The 23,302-nt window shown below is 43.8% G+C and overlaps 1 protein-coding gene across 1 annotated transcript in view; it reads right to left on the bottom strand.

Annotated features, from left to right (window-relative positions):
- RIMS4 (regulating synaptic membrane exocytosis 4) overlaps positions 1-23,302 on the bottom strand; it is a 55,812-nt gene that overhangs the window by 18,831 nt on the left and 13,679 nt on the right. The window contains exon 2 of the mRNA XM_066561862.1: positions 5,622-5,763. Coding sequence (XP_066417959.1) covers positions 5,622-5,763 — 142 coding nt within the window. The remainder of the gene's footprint in view (positions 1-5,621; positions 5,764-23,302) is intronic.

Below are 23,302 nucleotides of genomic sequence, written 5' to 3'. Positions count from 1 at the left end.
ATCTCAAGTCTCCAGAGGTGATACATTCTTGAAGAGCTGCTCCACTGTGTCTGCTATGTGCATGGGATGTGTCCGGGTCCAGGGTTCAGAAATTATTGTGCTGTTCTTGTAAATAAAAAAGCCTCTTTTTTTTAATCATCTCATGGCACAAACTTGCATTTAATAAGCAAGTTGCCTAAACACAGCCATGCATCTCAGTGGTTTGACTTGCACAGCTGAACTAACAGATACACCACACATCTACATCTAACATGGAGCTAAATTCTCCAGCTCTATCTTTAAAAAACAGGGACAGCAACAGATTCCTACAGTCAGAAGAAATGGGGAGAGGGAAGTCTCCTCTGAGACTGATAACATATTTGACAGTTATTTTATTTGAGCATTAAAAAAACCCCATCAGAACTCCAATTTCAGGGAGCAGTAATGTTCTGTGTAACAATCACACTCATCCATATTGCATGCTAACGTCTTTTAAATCGCATCTCCCAGGCAGGAGCCAAGCAGAATCTATCAGCTAAGGAAGAAGGCAGAACTTGCCAATGTCCATAACCCCATCTTTCAAATATTTATGGTGTGCAGGAGGAATATGCATCCAGGGACTGGGCACAGAGCCCCTTAACCTGCCAAAGTCGATGTGAACGCTGCAGGAGCCTTCACTTTGGCTGGGAAGGTTTTCCATGACCCAAACCCACCCTAACCCCAACTGCACACCTCTCCTGTGCCAGGCAAGATCTCCAACTCTGCCTCTCAACAAGCTCTGTTTCTCTCTGGGCCACTCCAGTTTCTGTAGCATTTTTAGCACTGTGACGTGCTGTCTTCTGCGCTGTAACACATTGTACTCCGCTCGCGTATCCCGCTCCTTCTGCTCTGCTCTGTGAATTCTGCCACTGAAACAGTGCTATAAAAACTATGCAGTGAATTCTGCACAAAGACCTCCCCCACTCCCTTCCCCACCTTGCCAGGCTAGCTCCATTTTTAGCAATCACTAGTCATCTAGATGCACTGAATAAAAGATAGCTACCTGTCTTCAGTGAGCAATTCTGTCTGCTCCCAAGGGGTTGCTGAAGGTGGGATTCACTGTATTTCATGCTGGAACCACAGCTCTCAAGGTCACATCCTTTCCAAGCTGTGCTGGTCAAGCTTTGCCTGCACAAAAGGATGTGCTGTTGCTGAACAGCCTAAGGAATTTTTTGATACATTACAGAAATAATCTCCATGCCTTTCCTGGTTTCCATCTCAAAAGACATTGGTTTCTTACAGCCTGAACTAATATTAGCATGTTTCATTACATTTTTTTAAAGGACTCAGATAAAAAGAGGCCTGAAGATAATCTGTTATAAAAGAGTCTAGAAGTCTCTTGGCTTTGGAAGTCCAACAAGAAACATTCAGGGAATAGCTGCAACATGAATCTCCTGAATGGGGCATTGAGGAATCAAGTCTTTTGGTCATTCTTGAATGTTGATGGATAATTTCTGGTGAAGGGAAGTGAATTTTCATGTGGTCACAACCCAGGCTAGTATTTTCTCCTGCTTCCTGTTAATTATTGTTCCACAGTGAAGCAGAGAGGGGCAGGCAGCTTCCCCAGCCTAAGTCCCAGTGTTGGATTACACCAGCCCAGGGGCAGAGCTGGTACCAGAGACAGAAGAAAGCCAAGAGGTGTGAGATGCCCTTGCAGGTGGCACTTATGCCAGGCTGTGTCCTGCTCCTGCCCAGGGCACAACAGGGCAGGGCTCAGGCAGCACTGCCCTCACCAAGGAGAAGAGAGCTGAGATGGAAACAAGAAGATGCCTCCTCACTGGACCTGCACACTCATCTCAGATAATACCAGAACAATCCTCCAAGTCTTTGTTAGTCACCACCTGCTGTGCTTTTCTAAGGTAAGAATCACCTGATCTCTCCAGAACTTAATCATCTCAGCAGTAGCCAGCAAGAACAAAAACCCTCTGAGTACCACTCACTAGGCACTATGGCAGCTAGCAGACTTTTGTTCCAGGTCCATTTTTATCTTTCTGCTCCATTTTCAGGAAGAAAAGTGTTTGGCAGGAACAAGTTACATGCAAGTCCAGAATCTACTGCTTTTTGAATGCTGTACATGGTCTCGTGCAGCTGCAGCAAAACCCAGCCAAAACAAGATGTAGATGGTGCAAGAGCCAGGATGGAGCTGAGATTCTGCTGAATCTCACAGGGCTGTTTGTGAGTTATTCCTATATTGGGAATTGTATCCTTGCAGCAATCCTGGTGTCCTGAGACTACCCCACAGGCACTTACTACAGCAGGCAACTGTTTCCTCAAGCGAATCTTTAAGAATAGACATAGAAGAAAATATTCACTGCTGTAGGATTTGTAACCAGTGCTAAGATTGTTCTGGATGAATTATGAATGGGAACATCTGTGTATGTGAAAGCACAACCAACCTGGCTGCAGCAGATCTGTTCTCCAATGAAAGGGGGAAGAACAGACAACAAGGTTAGAGAGCACATCACTTCCATAGCCTGTTTGAGGGCAGACTGTAGCCATAGAAAGATCCCCCAAAAAAGGGAACAAAAAGGTGGCAGTGCTGCTTGAGATCTACAGAGACGAAAAAGAGCAAGACCCTGAAGTGAAAGATCACTCCAAAGCAGCAGGTAAGTCCTAGAAAGTGTAAGAAAAACACAGTCCAAGAGCCAGTCTGCTGTGAAGAACAACTCAGCAGACACAGCAAGGGCTTGACAGATGGTGTCCCATGTCCTCCCTGCAGCACACAACCCAGCCTGGCTCCAGCACCTGGATTCACCAGGCTTGGTGCCCACATGGGGTGGTGAGAGCATGAGGGAATGAAACCTGGACATGGGAATGACTGAAAACAGTTTTGTTCATGGTAAATATCTACTTCTCCTTCTACAAAGTCTCACATGGAGTTTTATTATATTCATTTCCTATACTAGTGCACAACCACTGTGCAATAGAAAATCTGGATAAGAAGGTTGGAGGACTTCTTGTCTGACAAAAATTTACATGAAGCAGTGTGTTCACAATGTCAGCGTTTCCTGGCATGCTATATGAGCTTTAATTCCAGGAGATGCATCATTTAGCCCAGCTACTCTCCAGTATACTTCATTTTCAGTTAAAGGGAGTATTCAAAAGAATGCCAAGCACACCTCAGAGGTATTCCCCTACATAATAAGCCTCTCCATGAAAAAAAATCTGGATTTTATGCATGCTGGTATTCACATGGAAGCAGCATTGCTCAAAACCATGCACCTCAGAACATTCTTAAACTGTGATACCTTGCACTAGCACAGAGCAGCTCCCTGCAACAAACATGAAAATGCAGTCAGTGAGCAACACTTCCTAAAAAGCAGTTTGTATGGCTGAGGGCTGGTATTTAGGCCTGCTGCAGCAAAGTTTCACCAATCTTTGATCACTTCAGCATGCCATCTTTGGAAGTTTTCCTGTTAGTCCTTAAATTGATAAGGATTATAAGAACACATGGAAGTTGAGAGGTTGTGAATCCATCTTTTTCCAGGCGTGGACACGGCAAAGGGATGCATGGGTGGAAAGAGCTAGAACAGCATTGCCTTGCTGGAAACCAGGGGTTTGACAGTCACTGCTGAAAACTCTCTGACCTGGGAGAATCTGCACCAGTCACAAACCCAGCTTTTATTAGAAAGAAAATCAACTTGCCACAGCTAACAGAGACATATGAATCTTCATTCTGCCTCCCTGGCAAGACAGCTACAGCAAACGAGAGAGGTCAAGAGAAATCTGATTTAGGAGAACACATTTCTGTTCCTCGAAGCTATTCCCCAAACAATTCCATTCTTTGCAGCAGGAAAAGAAAGCAGAGAAACTCCCCTCCCACCATGTTTCAAGAGAATTGAGCCCTCTTAGCTCTTTGTACTCTCAGCCCTGTTTGCTTATCACTTGTGGCTCAGACAGATAGCTGCAATTCCCACGGGGCTCTCAGAAGAGATTAATTATCCCACCCAGGAACAAAGCATCCAGGAACAACTTAATCACACTTTTCAGAGAAAGGAAGAAACCACCCCATCCCTGGCTGAGGTGCTGGCAAGGATGATCTGGCAGGGCTCAAGGCTGGAATACCAAACCTTAGGCTCGTTCTAATAAAGACAATTGCATTGCAAATCAGGCTTTTCCTTTTTCTGTCCAGCTGGTAGCTACATGTCACCTGCCCTCAGGGTGAGACAGCACTGGTAGGGGTGCAGTATTTTGTTGGCAGAAATACTCCTCTTCCACAAAAGCAGCTGATGGAAGCAGTGAGAGGACACAAACCATCCAGGGAACTACACCCCTTCCCAGGAGGATAAGCTATGTAAATATAAAAAAGAAAGAATTCTGCCCTGCATGAAAGCAGATTCTTACTCCTCATTGCCCAGGGAATGAACTTAATCATTAATCCTCTGCATCTAGTAGCGGAGGCAGAACTCCAAGCCACAGGACTGTGCTGGTGTAGCAGGAAAATTTCCCTGGAGACAGCAGCTCACAGAAGAGATAAGGTACATCACAGCTTTGGAGTGACAAGATTGCTATCGCAGTCTGTGCCTCATTACTATTTTGAACCTTCAGCACAGATCTATGATGCCTTTCCAGGATTAGCCTACTTCTAAAGCTAAAGAAAGTCTCTCTTAATTTACAGCCTGTTACTTATTTAACACCAGAATCACATTAATTGAGAGTGCCTTTGGACTATCTCAGCATTTTAGCTGTACAGTGTACTTGGAATACCACACAGGACTCGAGAGAGCATACAGAGTGATGCCAAGTGTAATCCTTGGCTTGAACAGGACACCTTTTAGGTATAGAAACATTGTGGCCACACACCTAGAAAGCACAAAATCAGATGGTATGTATTGCCTTCTTCTTTAAACACTGTGGGTTTTTTGCTTCCAAAGATTTCCATGAATAGTCATCTTAGTAAAATAATTAAATTTCCATATATGGCTTCAAGTAATGGAAATACAAAAACCAGAATTGGAGACAAGTCAGGTCTCCAAGTTCTGGCCTAAATATCCCCTGCTTTGCACTCTGGTATAAAGTCTAAATGTAAGCATGTTGTAACTTCTCTTGCAGTCAAAAATCTTTTCTGAAACACATTCTTTTAGGACACTAACTCAGATGAAACAAAATTAGGTTTTTTTCCGAAGTACACTCAGGCTCTAGAATATATATTTTGATACCAGAATTTTGCCATGTTATCATGTATTTTATTACTTTCACCCTTTTCAGCACCGTGAAACTTCCTTCTGCCCCAAACCAAAGGGCTATTTTGAAACAGGGGAAATGGAAAACTATTGTGCAACATTAGAAACTACTGGCTTATAATTTACGAGCAGTAATGAGCCTCTGCTATTGACCCTGAATTACTCATCCAAAGGCAAAGTGGTTAAAAGTAATGGGTATCTGCTTCAGCTCAGAGTAATGAGGACACTAAAAAAAGTATATAAACAGTCAAGTATGTGCCAGCTATGCAGACAGAGAGATCTGCTCTAATTGCATGGGCAGTACACCTGCAGCACAGGCAAGTCAGAAAAACACATCGTCCATCATGCTGCAGGAAAATTAATAGGTTCAGGGACAGTGCATCCCACGAGTGATTACCCAGCTCCTTTTTGATGACTTACTTTCCCTCTGACCCGTAGCTGTTCATGCTGTCCTCGATGGACTCGTGGCTGGCCTGGCGCACGGTCCTGCTGGGCATTTCCACAGCCAGGCCGGTCTCTGTGCTCCTCTGGATGGCTCCCTTCAGCCTCCGGCCATCACCATCTAGGAACACAAGGGGAGAAAAGGCAGTCAGCCTCTATTCCCAGAGCCTTCTGCACTCACAGGGCCAAGGGGGAGCAGAGGAGGTATTTTGGAAGACCAGCCTTTATTATATAGGGAATACATTTCTTTATTCCTTTATTATAAAATATAGAATTTTATAATAAATTATATATATATATATAATATATATATATATTATAAACATATAAATTATAATAAATTCCTTCATTATAAAACATAAAATTCCTTTATTACAAAGGAAATTTCCCTTACCCAGCCCTGCTTCATCATCAGCTCCCGAGTCACCTCTGGAACACACTCACTGCTCCACCATGCCAGGCCCAGCAGATACTCAGAGCATGCACACCCTCCCTACCTGCTCCAACCATTTGAACCAATTAATTATCCATTGAGAAGGCAGCCACACCAGCTGGCTACACCCAGAGCTACCCAGTCAGGGAACACAGCAGCAGCAACCATGGGCACAGCCGATGCCTCCAAGCCTCTCCCAAATCCCACGTTGCTGACTCAGGTTGTGTGGAACAGCACAAAGAGTGGCAGGTCCTGGTGGGCATTGAGGGCACAAAAAGGCCAGGCAGCACCAGAGATGCTGTCAAAGCAGGACCCTCCCAGACCTGCCACAGGGGAATATTGGGCACAGCTGAAATGTTCCCTGGTGGCACCAGCATGGAAAGCCCTGGAGAGGACTATTCCCCTTGACAGACGCCCTCAGCCACAGCATAGAGGGAATTAAGTAGGTTCTGGTTCCTCCTGGGTGCAGTCTTCAGAGGCTCAGCCCTCTGAAATTAACAGCTGCTATTTTCATCCTCCATCTCAAGCAGTCTGTTTCTCAGAACAAACCATGTTATGTAATGAATATGTAATGAATACCATTACTATTAATTGCTGTAGCTGGTGTTAGGAAGCTCCAGATTTCATCCCACATAGAGCACTCATCCTAAAACACATCTGCTACAAGTTTTCTGAACAAAGCAAAATTATCTAAATCCTCTAAAGATGCTCAGTCACTACCCTGGATTCAGGCAACAAACCTCTGACCCACAGTACTCTCAGAAACCTTCCAACTTTTTTGAGTACCACCTCCAGAGGAGAAATGACCCAGCTATTGAGTCTGGAGAACTCAGGATCGCCAAATATTAAAGAAAGCAAATCTTTCAAAGAATCACAGGATGGGTGAGGTTGGAAGGGACCACAGTGGGTCATCTGATGCATCCTCCCTGCTGGAACAGGGTCATCCTAGAGCACACTGCACAGGATTGCATCAAGACAGTTCTTGAATATCTCCAGTGAGGGAGACTCCACAACTTTCTGGGCAACCTCTTCCAGTGCACCCACACAGTGAAGTTCTTCCTCATATTCAGGTGGAACTTCTGGTGAATCACTTTCTGAACTACTTTGGAAATATGAGGGTATCTGTAACAACCTCCCTAAAATACACTGTTATTTGTAGCAGGCTGCTTGACCTAAAATACTTTTCTTTAGATCTTGGTGGGAAGAGGGACTTTGGAAAAAAAATTCCGTAAGATATCAGAAATGCTTCCTATCTCACTTCTCCAATTATATCTACATGGAAATGCAAAGACAAAAATTCTCCTATCAATACAGCTGTGAAGTACCTTTTTCTCTACTATCATGATGTTTCCAACTGGGTAAATGTGCTGGCCCCAGGGCTCTGTACCAGCTGCTGTCCCCAAATATGGTGCAGCCTGTGTACACATGTCCCTGTGAGCTGAGGGGATCGAATTTCCACATTCTGGGTTAACATTAACTACAGTTTGTACTGTTTGTGTGCCTAGAGCAATGCATGAAGCACATTGTATAAATCAGGAAGTCACACAAATGTAAAACATATTTCTCATGTGCTTTCAAAACCCAAACCTTCAGGCAAGAATATCAAGATGGGCATCAACAAAAGCGAAGGTTTGTGAAATGGCCATGCTTGTTCTCCCCATCAGTGCAGAGCAGCTCCCTTTGATTCACCCTCCTTAGCCTTGTGCAGCTCACTGGAGCCTCTGATGCCGTTTGTAGGTTCCTCTGAGGGCACATCCCACAGCCATGTGGGCAGGCTTGATGGTCCATTTCACTTGTCTTGCATTCACCTCCACAAACAATCTCTGAGTCATCCACATGCACCAGTGCCCATCCTTCCTCCTCGTGTGCACTCAGAGCACTCATCCTCCTGCCCTTTGAGGTTACTCCTCACAAGAGCTCTGCTGGCAGCCAGAGTCAAAGCATCAAATGACATAAATGTAGGAAACAAATTAAAAATGACCCATTGCCCAGCCAAGCAACATCTGCTTAAAAAAATCTCTTCTTTCCCCAGTCTAATGAGATGTGCCTGGAGACACTCAAAATTAAAACACTGTTCATCCACAGCTGGAAACAAACAAGAGGCTTGGGACAGAGCATGGGTTTGGAGCAATGCAAGGTGCTTGCTCTATTCTATCAACTATCTCCTGATTGAAAGCCAGGGAAATAAAGCAGAAGGGCTCAAAGGCAAGGAAAGGCAGCACTGTGGGAGCACCAGGGCACTGTACCAGAGATTTAGCTGGCACAGGGCAAGTTCAGATGTAGAGCATCACATGCACAGCTTTCCACTGCTGGGTGGGTCATTTTCTAGTAGTCCTGATTGCTTTTGCAGACTGGGAAAAAAAAAAGGAAAAAAATGACAAAAGTTTAACTGAGAATCTCTGTAAAACAAGACAATGGAAATAAAGGACAAAAATCCTTTGTTCCTCCCTCTTCTTCCAGACAGGGATGCAGAGCAACTCCTGCATCTTACAAATTATCTCTCATTATTCTGGAGAAAGGTTGGAGAAACCTTTCTCCCACTACAGTCTCTTTTTGTTGAAAGTTTCCTTTAAACAGAAGGAGAATAATTTTTTTGTCAAAAAGGCAAGCTCCCAAACCACAGTAGCCAGAGGCAGAGCCAGACTGAAACAGGGTAAGAGATCACCATACGCACTAGATATCAGAAAGGAGATACAGGTTCCTAAACTATCCATCCCCATCAGCTGGGAGAGGAGGACAGATCAGGGATAGCACACCTGGAAAGGAAATAAATATGGATGACACTGCACTTCTCATCAGTGAGCCAAAAATATTTCACAAGCAACAGTCACCTAGCATCAACCTTCTCTGGTCAGTGTGGAGCATGGCATAGGGGCTGTGCCTCCTCCCCTTCCTGAAATCTTTGTGCTTTGACACCTTTGCCAATCAGAAGGTAAATGAGATGCATCTATGTGGGTGTTGCCTGGCAAAATCATTTGTCTTAATTTGTCAGTGGTATCTGAAACAAGTAAGAGCAGTATTGACATTTTCTGCAGCGTCACCAGATTTATTCCCTGCACCTCTTCCAATTAAGCAGCAAACAACAGAGGTTAAGCAGTCAGTCAAGGCTGCAGTGCAACACCTCACTAAGGGAGGATTTTGGTCCGGGATGACCTTGGGGAGATGAAGTTTTTTGCTCAAATATGCAGGATGAAGATACACAGCACCTCACTGATGCCAACAACCAGAAGGGCCCAGGAGTCACTCTGCCAAGCTCTCAGTGTTGACAGGTGCTTTGATTTTGCTCTGCTCAGCCAAACAATTTATGTTTGGCTAAAGAATATCTTCTAAAGCACTATCCACTCTGGGTGTGAAGAATATCAAGAGATGAAGAATCTGCCATTTGCCTGCACAGTTTATTTTACTACCTGACATTTAGAGATGTGGCTTAAGTTTGCCTGGTTTCAGCTTTCACACATCAGGTTTTTTTAGTGCCCTTCTCCACCCCAAGAGCTGCTTTGTGTTCTCACTACACAGACTTTTCTGCAGTGCAGATGAGTTATCTCTCAATCTTATTTTGACAAGTTAAACAGACTGAGAACTCTATGTCTCTCATGCTCTGGCATTTTTTTTTCTCCTGGCCTTGAATCTTTCTAACAACCTCCCCAGGTTTTAAACGCCCTTTTGAGAACAGAACTGAAGTCTGCATTTAAGGGCAGAAACGCACACAGAGGTAAATATCAGCTTGTGCTCTCATCTTCAGTACTTCTGCTGGCATCTCCCAAGACCACAGTAAGCTCCTGGAGGAGACACCTCATCTGGAGGCTCTGTAGTCCCTTGCCTGTCCTGATGGCACCACCTTGCAGAACATTATAACAAAAAATATGTAACAAAACGAATTTTATTTGAAGAGAAAGCAAGCAAAACTCCAGACAGCTTTATAGAGCTCTTCCACACTCAATACTATTTACTCTCTTTCTAATGTCCACATCACCTGTGAATTAAGTGAGGTTTAAACTCATGCTTGCTCCAAATCAAATGAAAACACTGAGCATCACCAGGCCTTCAAGAGAGGCCTCCTGCCTTTGAGGCTGTTCCTTGACAATTGCTTTTTGATCATGATCAACGTTTTAATCCACTTATCACAATCACATTTTTAGGGCCATGTTGTTCTAGGACAAAGCCCTAACATACTTACCATGCTTACCCAGTATCTGTGTCTTCTAAAACTTGGCGAAAAAAGAATTTCTCACAAGACCCATTTTCCCTACATTCTTCTTGATTGATGTTAATTATATTCCATCATTTTATTCATTATTAATTAGATCTCATTATCATATTTCCTGTCATTTTGAGTGATGTCAGACCAGCCAACCAGAAGCTCCTTCCAGGCAGCCCAGTACCAAATGAAGAGGAGCGAGGTGACTGTGCAGGTGCCCCGTGCAGAGCAGAGCACCTTCTGGAGAGCTCCCTTAACTAAACTCTCAGCTGCCAACCAAGAGGCAGCTCTTCTCAAGGATGGTGCCACTCCTGTGGAAGAGCTGCCACCAAGGACTGGATTTGCCTGAAATTATGGGGTGGGAAAAATAAGAGCGGTGCTGCTCCCTTTTCTCCCCCAAGGAAAGAGTAACCACTCCTCATGTCCTCTTCTACATCACTCCCACACACAACTCTTTGAAGCTCTTCCTCTCTGCTGCTGACAGGGCTCTCCATGCTCAGAGGCCAGCAAGTCTTGAAAAATCTACCTGAGTCCTGCAATACCTCATCACAAGGTCATCATTATATAATTATTACTCCTACACAGAATTACTCTACGATAGATGTTTATTGATGGCACTTCTGAGAGACAGAAGTGTCTCTCACTGTTATCCCTACACTGTCTAATCTCTTGTCACTTCCTTTTCCTCCACCCAGGTACTTGTTACAATCTTTCTGTTTTCCACTTTGTTTTCAATTTTCTCCTCCACTGCGGCTTGCCACCATCACAAAAAGAACCCAGCATGATGCATGTGCTGCAGACCCTCCTGTACTTTAGAATTAATTGGTATTGATTTAGCCCTGAGATTAGGCATTGACTGACTTTCAACTCAATCAGCCTGGCTCCTAAATTACCCAACCACTTCCAAGCACAGAGCACAGTGGCACCCAAAGCACATGGACACACAGCACCACCATGGGCCACCCAAGACACCCAGGATCTGGCAAAACACTGCGAGTAGCTGTTATCCTTTCCCAAACTTCAGCTTGAGGAGCCAGGGGGGAAATCAGGAAGGGAAATCACTTGGATGCTTACTTTCATTTGTTCCTATTGCAAAGCTCAGGAAAATATAACATTTTGTATTTTCCAAGAAAGTCAGTCCAAGCTTGAGCAAAGAGACTGCATCCCCACTGCTTTTCTTATCCAGGTGCAGCAGTATGGAACAATTCCCATCCAAACATGCTGCAGGGCATCAGCCTGGGCAGACTCTGCTCCCTGGATTCACACCTGGGCTCCTCAGCACATGAATCGCCTGCTTTGCTCCAAAATACAAACCTGAGCTTATGAAGCATGAAGAACTGACAGCTCCAGCAAGGGACCACAGAAAAACCCATCTGGCAGAGTCAAGGAAGCCTTCAGAGCACATTGTAGATCAGGTAGAGCAGAGCCAGGACAGGACCTGACTGCCTGCAGAGGAGATTTGCCTGGAGCTATCTCCTTTCAGCTCATCTGCCTGCTCTACCCTTGGCTCAAACAAGGGCTCACAAGCCCTTTCACTTTATGCTGTCACTAACTTCATCCTTGGTTTTGACCCCAGGACTTTTTTCTAGGTTTCTTCCCCGTGGAGATCTGCCCCTGAGAAAAGATGAAGTGGTTTGGGGCTGCGAACGAAGGGAAAACATCAAGCACCCATCTGGATAATATCACCTGCTGCGGTGAGGGAGGTCCCCAAGTCCAACAATTTGGGATGTCTGTGGGCAAAATGCAGAGTGGGAGTCTCAGCTCAGCTCCCCATCAGACTGCTAAAGTACTGACCATTTCACCTCCTACCTATTTTCAGCTACGCTGAGAAAAGAGTCAGCACATTAACTTCTCCACTTGAAACTTTGTCACTGCATTGTTGCTCCTGAAGCGTTTAAAAAAAATTCTTCTGTTTAGTCAGATGCTGACTCCCTGTGACACGTACTAAGACTTGAGTGCCATGAATCAGTTCTGAGATGAATAAAAATTCCATTGTTCAGCTTCAGAGGAGAAGAAGAGAAACCTTCCCACTGCCTTGCATGAATTCCCAACACCTGTGACAGCCTGGCACATACTGAGCTGTTGGCTGCCAGGGTGGGCAGCACAGGCCCCTCTGCAGGGCTCTCTCTGTTCAGAGCAAGCCCTGATGCTCTGCTAAGGGGCTGCTTCTGCTGAGGGGGAAAAAAATAAAATATATAAATACTGAATTGTCACTTCAGAATGCAGTTTAACGAGATGAACTCAATCTCATCATGCCTGGCAAGCCCTGACATCCTGCCAAGCATTCCCTACATCAACATCCTAATGGAGTGTGAATTATGAGCACCTAAAGAGAGGCAGTTTGTACTGTGCTCCAGAACATGCCAGGCTATCATCACAGCCTGAGTAATCCACCAGAATGACAGAAAATGGCTGGGGATAAGCAGGGGCACTAATCAGGCTGTATGCTTCGTTCCCCTTGTCCTAGTTTCAGACACCAACAAAATCACACCCTTTCTTTCCAAATTAAGCACAGAATCTTTGTGGGATTAAAAAAAAAAATCACCATGTTAATTCTAATCTGTGGAGGTTAGGTACATTCACAGGGTTAGGAAAGTTCAATCAACTCTTCTTGTGAGAGCCAGAAAAATAGTAAAATATGTCAAACCAACTCCCCCTGAACCCAGAGGTTTCTGTTCTTTCCCCATTAGAAGATGACCAAAAATCATTCCCAAAGGTGTTCCACACAGCACTGGAAGGTCTGCTTTGCTGACATCCAGTGTAAATATGATCAAAGACCATAATTACCATTAGAAGACAACCAAAAATCATCCACAGGGTTATTTTCAAGTCCAGCCCCTGAGGCTGCCTTCCATAGTTCCCCCACAACTCAGCCCAAACCCCAGCTCCTCAGACACTTAAAGCAGCATTTTTTCCTCCATGCTGCTCTGAGCTGCAGTTCAGTTTAAATTCAACTGTGCCTGTAGTTAAGCAAGTCTCCACCCCAGCAGATGTTATCATCTCTTGTAGCTTGTCTGGGGCATGGGTAGAGCATCAATTTTTCCTCCTTTCTTCAAAAGCTCCATTTTCTTATTTTAAACATATTTTTTCTCCTCCTTTTGAGGTTAAAATCAAATAGTTCCCATGATGCTATTTTTAATTGTGACCTTTTTGATAATTCATCTATATAAAAAATTTAACGGCCAAAATTTTCATTAAAATTTTCATTTAAAAGTGTCTAAAGAAAAAGTTCTGCAGCAAACACGTAGCCAGGAAAATCCTTTGGAGATTTTTTCCTTTCCTGTCAAAAGAGAGAAAGCCAACAGCCAAAAAGGTAAACACATATGTTCCACTGTCAATGACCTTCAAAAGGAGTTTTTGACTGCCATAAAAATTGTTTCACTTTTCACTACAGAAAAGCTGCAGTACCATAACACTAACAAAAACGTTTGGTTCTTTCAGAGTAACTTCATGGGAACCACTTTGCAGCTAGACCCAGCTCTTCAGAATTCATTCCATGTCTCTATTTTGTTTGCAGCAGCAGGATCCAAATAGCTTTATCTGATGGATGCTTTTGCATTTTTATTTTTATAAGAAAATGGAACACACTGCCCCCTTCTCGTTCCCCAATCTGCCAGGCTTTGCAGTAGAGTCTGATTAAATGAAACGTCCATAGCCACCCAGAAAATGCACTGCTCTAATATTTCTGCAGCAATGAAACCTGAACATTGCTCTCTGTCTGTAGCCCAGGTCTCCAGGGAAAGCACAGAACTGCTGATGCTGCACCAGTTGTCTGGGACAGACATCCCACATCCCAGGCCCTTCTTCATCTGCTGCTTTTGTGCTTGGGCAAGGGGTGATGACTTCAAAATGGAATCTTACTATGGTACTTAAGAGTCCAATAAACCACAGATACACACACACAACACTCTCTCACTGCATGGCAGTTGGGGGATTCAATCTTTCCACTTCTTGCATTTTGGGTTTTAAGCCTCACCAAGAGTTAAACGCCCCTCTGACATCAGCCCATCTGGGAACCCCACAGGATCTGCAGCCCATATATGTACCAGGTCAAGGAAAATTTAGCTGATGGGCTCAGAGAACACATACATTTGGCACAGGCAATTAATTGAAATTATTTATTTAAACTACAACACTGTAATATTTACTCTCTAGAAAGCTGAGGGAAGTGTCATACATACAAACATCAACCAGCGGTGCTCTCCTTGTTCTCAGTTCCAAACTCTTGGAACTTTGCCAGCTATCAAGATGTGGGTATCAGGAAAGCATCAAAGTAGAAAGATGAGTGGCTGGTTAGTGTGCCAGCACCATCTCAGGGCTTTCTTCTTGTTAATTCACAAGGAGAATTAGAGGTTGAGCCAATTTATGTCCCTGTGGCTGGAAGTCCTCCAGCTAGACAACATAAGTTGTGAAGGCCAGGTGAGGTTCTCTACTTAATTACAAGAGAGCTGAACCAGAGCACCCTGATGTCCTAATTCTGCTATCCACCTCACACTATTAATAACTGAGGATGTTGCTTAAGTCCAGGTTCTGAAATATGAATGAGCCTGAGCTGCAGAAAACCTCTTGATTTAGAAAAGGATCACAAAAATGAGGTGAATTCACAAAAATAAAGCTACTAGGAAAGAGCTATTGTAGAGAAAGATGGCATGAGATGAAAGAGCTGCTCTGCCTACACTTCAGTGAGCCAAGAAATTTTGCATGAGGCTGCTGTGCCATTCCTGAGCCTGCTGGACCTGTGTGCTCACCAAGTGCCCCCCATGGCAGAGCTCAGCATCTAGCTCTTCACTTTCAGGGGCAAAGTAACTCCAGCGGCCTGTTTGCAATCTGTGCTTTCCTGCTGCAGAAGAGGACTCGGGTCATGAGCCTCCTGAAGCCACCAAAACCTCCCAGAGGTGCTGACACACCTTTCTGTCCCACTGGATGCTCAGCTCCAGCAGTCTGCTTTCACCCACAAAGTGGATTTTAAACTGAGATTAGGTGTCAGGCCTTTTCTCCCAGGGGTGCTAGCTTATGTCTCTCTCTCTACCCAGAGCCATCTTTTCCAGCATTTTTAAAGTCTGCACATCTTGGACATCTCCCCCAAATTCAGCTGAAACTAGAAAGTGTCTGCTACATAGTAGTGATGGGAAGAAAGTCAAGACAGCAGCTTAAGCATTGAAGAAATACTTGCCTCCCTCAAAATCACAGCTACTACACAGCAGGTAAAGTTTAGTTTTGACAGACAAAATTCAGAGGAAGCAGTTGACAAGGCCATATTTATTAATGAGATTTCTTCCCTTTTCTTCTGTCCTACTGATGCTCTTTTAGGAGCGAGCAGCTTTGTCAAGACCACGTGCATGTGAGCGCAGAGAGGAGCAATAGTCTTGGCACAATGCATGAGTCATGCAACCTTTTGTTCACTCATTATAAATACAATTAAAAACACAGCCCCATTTCCTTAACAGGCACAAAGCCACACAGAACCCTGGAGTCATTCATAAACTAGAATCCTCGTGCAGAATTGCATTTAGAACAGCATTTGATTTGTATTTAGCTTGGGTAATAATTACTTCATCATATTTTCCTTAAGGAAATGAATGCTCAAATTCACAAGGAGTGAAACTTTAATTATACACACTGCTTAATAACTTGTGTCCATTTGGAAGCAATTATTTGATCCACTATGGAAGCAGAGAGGGGGCAGCCGATGGTCTGGTTTCCAGAGAAGTTAAACAACTTCAGGCATTGAGTTCCTAACTCCAGACAATCTCACCAGATGTTACAACTGCTTGTGTCAGGCTCCACCAAAGGTGCTTTCATGGAATACCTGTAGCAAGTGCTAGAGGAGCATGCTCTTCCCCTCTAGCTCTACAATTGCTTTGACTCACATGGGGACATCCCATGACAGGTCCATGGCTATGGAGTGTCTGTTGTGCCAGGCAAGTACCACAGCCCACTACAGGTGCACTAAAGGGAACCCTTTTCTTTCCAAATGGTACCAAGAACTGTACAAACTCTCTGTTTATAGCACACCTGTGGTGCTGAAGGGAGAGCTCAGAGAGTGATTGCATCTCCCAAAAGCCTGCAAATGGACCCAATGCACTCATAGTGTTTCTTTCACACAGATCCCTTTCAGGATTGAGGTTCTGGATCAAGTGCCAGGTTCTGCCTGGGTGGAGTGAAAGGAGAGCACCCAGCCCTTCATGATTGCAGTAATTTCACTGCAGATATCTCATGACAGCTGGAAGGGAAGGTCAGGCTTCAATGCCCAGAAGCAGGACAGGAGCCACGGTTCCTTACGCTGCTAAGTCATTCACGGTGACTAAGAAATCAAAGTGAGTTTGTATCACTGCAAACAGCCCTGCCAATCATCCATCACAGATATCTTCAACTGGGGACAAGTCAGGCCGTTACACATGGAAAACACCATCCAATACCAAAAACAGAAGCGCTGGAATTTAACTAGCAGACACCTAAGAAAAAACATTCAAGTAAAATTTTCACAGCCCAAACCCTGAAGAGACACATGCAAGCTCTCATCCGAGTGACACACTCTCCCACAGATGAACATGGCAGACACATAACTGCCTCCTACATCTGCTTGCTGCATGCACAAAAGCAGCACTCAGATAGAAAAACATCCCAGATTATTTGAAGTCCTTTGGGAAATTCAGTTCACTGTTTGCCTATGCAGAGTATAGAGCTTTCAATAGAGGAGAAAAAGCCTTTTGGCCAGAGCTGGAAAATAAACATGATGTGTTCATCTCTGCTGAAAGATACTGCAGGATGTGGGAAACCAACCAAAATATCATGCCTGGATGTAGATTACTGAGGATGGAAGCAAAAAATCATCAGATTAATACAGATTAGTTAATACAGGAGATTAATACACTTTAGGAACAATACCAAAATCTCGTTTTCTCAATTATCAGCAACTAGATGTAGTAAGAATCAGTCCCTTGTGAAGAAGAGGCACACCAGACTTCAATATCGTATTGAATGGAATTTGCATTAATCACACACAGTGAACAACAGCCACACACCAGCACAGCATCCTGAGAAGCAATGCCCGTTTGCAGCATGGCTACCACATGGCATGTACCTGGCAGAAACTTCAGCAAAATCCCATGATCTGTGCCAAATATTTCTGAACAAATTTTGTAGAAGGAGCAAGGATGAACAAAATGCTTTAGAGCGCCCTGCTAATCTCTCTCTACTACAAGAGCAAAAAAGAGAGCAGATGAAGAAGCAATTGTGACACAGACAGCATCAGCCTTGCAGGCAACACTGACAGTTCAGCGAGATCAAATATGCATTAAAGGGCAGTGTGTGAGTGAAAAATTAGTTTTAATGTAACCACAAAAAAAAAAAAAGTTTGATGGGAATCTCTTTATAAAATGTGCAGGCAACTACTGCTCAACAGTAATGGAAGAAGGTCAGGAGAGGACACCGTGCTTACGAAGCACCTGCATCACTGTCACTTCCTCCCTTCTGATACCTGCAGGTAACTTTCATGTTTCTGTTCTGGGCAGACATAAGGAAGCCTTGGGATTTCTCAAGATGTTACTGGCAAGGTCAGAGAAGTACAATCCCCTTCCATCACCACCTGGGCTCCCAGCACTCTGTTTCACTCAGCTGTAACAGCAAACGTGCCAGTGACCTGTGCCAGCCACCCACCCCACCAGGCCCCACCCTTCACACTCATTCCAACAGGGAAACAAACAGAAGGAGGTAGGATACACAATTTTGAAAATGAGCTTGAAGGTGAGACCCTCAGTCCCAACCGATTCACAGCCTCTGATCACAAGTCACAAATTGAGCTCAAGAGTGAAATAATACTTTCCTCCTCCTCCTGCAAAGACAGGAGTTCAGGACTCTGTTTCCCTGGCAACAAAAAAGAGCATCATAACAGCCTCCTTGCTAGCAAATGACATATGAAAACGTGTCATTTTTTTTTCTCTCCAGTGTCTTTCATCACCAGGGAATAAGCCTGAATTCGGAACTTTCCACTCAGCAAGAATGGAAATAGATATCCATTACTGCTATTTAAAATGCAGCATCTTTGGAGCCTTTAAGCTTGTCCAGAGGTAAGTAGCAAGTAAGGGATTTTCATTTATTAAGTTAAGCAAAGAAAGGAAAAAAAAAACCCTAAGCTTGCTGAAGTTCACCTTTTAAGATAAATTATAGAACTTGAAGAGTTTGGAGAAAAAAATGCAGCTCATAAATTTATGAGCTGCATTTTAGATTCTGTTAATATTCACTTTTGAAAAGCATTAGAAATGAAGATTACAAATTTAATAATGCAACACATGGGAGGAATTATCCTCCTCCCCATATAAAAAGGCAATTTGCTCTTGCCTATAAATTGACTTTCTATTACTGTCATTAAACCAGCATAATGTGGTATAATTAGGGTCTGCCCTGCCACAGCTCTGTGGCAACCCACAGCCAAGAACTCAACATGCCAACTTTATCAGACATCCTCATGAGGTAACAGGGGCAGTGGCACTGCTGGGTATCTCCTCACTGCAGGACTTTGGGGTGCTCATGGACATTTATGAAGGGTCAAAAAGAAATTGGATTAAATCAATGAGGAAAAAATTCAAGAGCAGAGAAAGTCCCTAAGCCATGAATCATTGGAAGGTGGGCCAGCATCCTGAAGGAGCATCCTAAGAAAACTCCTTTCCTTCTGCCATGACAGAGAAGTGAGATCACAGTCCTCAGACTGCAGCAGCTTCCCATCCATTTCCTAAGCTGCTTCCAGGTTCTCTTCCTCTATAGTTTGTGCAAACTGAGTGCACTGCATGGTCTGTGCAAGCCCTGGCACAGCTGTAGAGTATCTGCCACTCCTCTCCCATGCTCATGTCTAACTCCACCTGTGCCTGGACCATCAGGGATGATTTTGCAATGCCCACATGAGAACCTACCAATCAGCAAAAGCATTAAAATCTATATTCAGTGGTTTCCTCAAACAGGCAACTACATTTAAACAGCTCAACTGAAAGAGCATTAAAATTGTGCTGGCAGGTATTTACTGTCCCATTTCCCATGGCTCTTTCTCCATCTTTCAGTTACTGATGTGTTGTGACATATTGAAATAACAGAAATCTCAATAACAGAAACCTCTCTGCCACTTCTCAGCACTAGCACCATTCTTCCCTTTCACCAGCCACGTACCTAAACAGCCAGATGTTAATCCTGTCATCTGCCTTTTTTTTTTTTTTTAACCATTTTCACTCATTTTTTATGCAGCAGGCAGCTGGAAGACTTGCTCACATCTCAGTTACTTCTGGAACAAATCTGAGCAACTAGCACTGAGGGAGTGAGCTGACAGCATCTGCTGGTGGTTCTTGCCCTTCCTTTGCTCATAAATTATCCTGAGTTTTAAAAGAAAAGCAGCTGGTACCTGTTCAAGATTACCAAAGTATGACTGGTCAGTGCAGGCCCAGCAGGTGCTCTGTGCCTGAGGAAGCAGGGTGGCAGGCCAGGCCAGGCCAGCACTGGACCTTCAAGCACCACTGGTCAGCTTTGGCAAGTCCTGCCCTTTGCTCCATGACAAGTCAGTTTTTAAGATTGCTGGATGACAGTTAGTCCACTTAAAAACTTCCCATTCACCCAAACATTCATTCAAAGAAGCTTAATGGTTTGGAATGAACATGAAGGGGACTCGTGATAATCAAAGTGAACCCATTTGCAAGTCTGACACATGCACAGAAAACACTTTGCAGTCTCCACCAAAGCCTGGTTTAGTCTCCCTGTTGAAGCAATTTTTAGGTCAGAACACATGCAGATGTTTGGAGGTCTGTGCTTTGTCCTTGGCCTGTTTTGGAGAAGGATGTAACATTTTGCTTCTGCTCCAACTGCACATTTTCATCAGAGAAACCACAAGGCCACACTTGATTTGAAGTCACTACTGAATTCTATTCCTATGGATCCATGAATGACTATACATCCTCCTTCTATCACATAAGCCATATTCCTCATTGAATGGTCCTCCTGTTGTATCCATTCTCCTTAGAAACTCCCCTCTATGAAGCATGACTTAGCCCTTCTGAACATTACACAATATTTGTCTTTCCCATGTATTTTCTGCTACAGATACGTGACTTTTCCCCGTATTTTACTGTCATATGGAACAGCTTTCCCTTTCAACACTCACAGCTGCTTAATGAATTCAAAGTGTGACATTTTGTTTTCCACAGTGAGGTGTGTGAGAAGTGTAAACCATGGCTGAGAGATGTACTAGAAAACACAGAGGGCACTGAGCCCTTCCCACCAGCCAGACACAGCACTCTCAACAGCACCCACTGCACCTTGCAAGACTCAGCTTTACTCAATTAATTGACAGACTTCACTAAAGAAATCAAAATGTCAGCTTCAGGAAGTTTATACAAGCTTCTATACACAATAGAGTTTCACAAGCCCCAAAGAGATCCTCTTGTGCTTGGTACTCAATGTGCTATCCCACCTGGACACTTGGAAGCTTTGCTCAAACAACAGTTCCAGGATCCAAGGGGATTCAGAGCCTCGAAAGACTTTCCAGAGCACTGCACAAATTCCTCTGATGCCACCCACATGGGAGGCTACAAATTGGCACCAGTAGTTGTCAAAATTTTGTTTTGGTCTTCTGGCAAACAAATCCACCCTCTGAAATGTTTGCAGGATGCCGAGATAAAAAGCAGCAATGAATAAAACCCAAAGAATTTTGAAGGGTTTATTTTTACCAAGTAATCAATACCTCCTGGCAGTTTTCCTCCAGCTCTAATAATACCAGTGAGGACAGTGACCCTTGGCAGGTTTTGTACACTGTTCTACAAACATTATCTAATTAACCATCACAATTCACTCCTAGAAAAAAGAAAGCATGATCTGAAGTTCTTCTACAACAAGAGAGAGAGAGAATGAGTGCTGGGAAGGGCTACTGATAACAAGGCTATAGTTTGGGAGTTCCAGCTCTTGCACATGAGTCTAACCATGCTGCCCCTCAGGGGCCAGCTGAAGTGGTGTGTTTTTCACACAATCTGTGCTCAGCACAACTCTTGGTTTCACCCAGCTGTGAGAAAGTACTAGGACAATGTCCGAGCCAACTCATTAATAAATCAAGTGACAATAAAACAGTTGGATCGAGATGAATTATTGAAATCAAAGCAACTTAGTGCTCAGAAACAAAACTAAACTCTGTAAGCTAGGAGCTACTGAACACAGAGCCTGATGCTCCTCAGAAGAGCTTTACTGAAACGGTGCAAACTGCCTGTCCAGTTCAGAAGGGGATTCAGCATTTCAGTGGGGTGGTGATATCTTGATCCTGATCATCAATATTAAAGATGGAAGAGGAATCTCAGGTCATCAAGTCAACCATGAAAGGCATCTCAGGGGATGCTCACCTAAACCAAGTCTAAGAAACAGGTCTAAATCCAGAGTCAGCATATGTGTCAATATAAATCCAGGTCTGAATTCTTTTGAACAGAGTATTTTTCTATTACTTTGGGGCAGCCATTACAGAGTCACAATATTTAGTCAACCTTTTACTTCTACAGTCATTAATCATGCACCATTTAACTACTGGTTTGTCATTAACATTCTTAATCCTTTTCAAATCCTTCTGCTTATTTTCACATCTTTTTTCAATCCCATTCTATGTGTCTTGCTAATTACACTCCTTAACTGTCATAGGCTGTTTCAACAGACATGTTGAGCCAGATGTGGTTTGATCACTTGCTGTTTTATGTGCCCAGTGAATCCCTTGCTATTGAGATATTTAAAATATAAACAGTGTTACTGGAATATGATCAACTGTACTTAATTATCTGGACAGCTTCCTGTAACTCTAGGGAGGAAGGGCAAATGACCATTTAACAACGTACTCAAAACCAAGATTTCCAATCTTGTAAAAAAGAACAATGAAAAAGGAAAAGAAGGGTTTAGGGTTTCCATCTTCTCAAAATACAGAGCTTTGCTTCCTTGGAAGACAGTACTGGTTTCAAAGTACTGTTATTTGCAATTTTGCTGTGTCCTGAGCCAGTCTTTCCTACCAGTCTCAGAAGATTCCATCTCCAGAAGTCAGCACATCACAGCCTAAGAGTCACAGGCCGCCAAAAGTAAGGTCACATCCAAATGAGAGATGCCAAAACCTGATGACAGATGAATGAGACAGAGCAGATCTCACCTGAAAACTTAAAGGAAAGGGAATTATTCACGGCCAAAAGGAAGAGATGTACTTTGATATATGGGAAAGAAAGAACTGAAGGAAGTAGGTGGCCAATCATGATGGAACAACTCTCAGAAACACCCAGAGCACTGGAAATGTCAGCCCAGCTTTACACGTCCACACATTCACTCCTAGTGACAAGCTTGACTACACAACTTGACACAGAGCAAATGTCACCCTGAACACTTCCTCTCTTGCATCTCAGTCTTCATTTCACTTCTATAACCATGTCCTGACCTGTCATGCAGGGGATGTAAAGCTTAAAACCACATGTGTGTAATGAAGAGATGAGTTTATGAAGAGCCTGGAAGAGCAGCCAACTCATTCAGCCCAGAGGAGAGCCAACAGAGGCTGGAGAGGGCCATTATATGCCACCACTGTTAGCTACTAATTCAGTATCTTCAAGGATAGAAAGAACTGAACATTTCCTTCTCTTCCACACCCACTTCCTTCTCTTCCATCTCCTCAGACATGGCTATCAGCTCAGAGGAGAGCAGAACTCCCTGCACTTGATACCCCTTGGAGAATTCTGTCCAGGCATGGTTTGCCACACCATTGAAGCCAAAATGTGCAGCTAAAACAGGTGAAGGAACAAATACCTTCCAAGACACCATCAGCACTATGCAGGAAGGTTGTGCAGCTCCCATGTGCCAATAAAAATGCCATGGACACCATAATCCACAAAAACACTCACATCATGCAACCCCATAAGATCAGCAGCTCCTAATTAATTTAGAGTGTGGATCAGTCCTCAAACACCTTTTGCTATCACTAAGACCTCCTGAAAGTGATGAAGAGGAATCATTATGCATAACACCCTCAAGAACTTGCTGTAAACA

This window comes from Molothrus aeneus, chromosome 17 (genome assembly GCF_037042795.1).
Source record: "Molothrus aeneus isolate 106 chromosome 17, BPBGC_Maene_1.0, whole genome shotgun sequence".
NCBI lineage: Eukaryota > Metazoa > Chordata > Aves > Passeriformes > Icteridae > Molothrus > Molothrus aeneus.
This window is presented reverse-complemented; position numbering and strand designations above follow the sequence as displayed.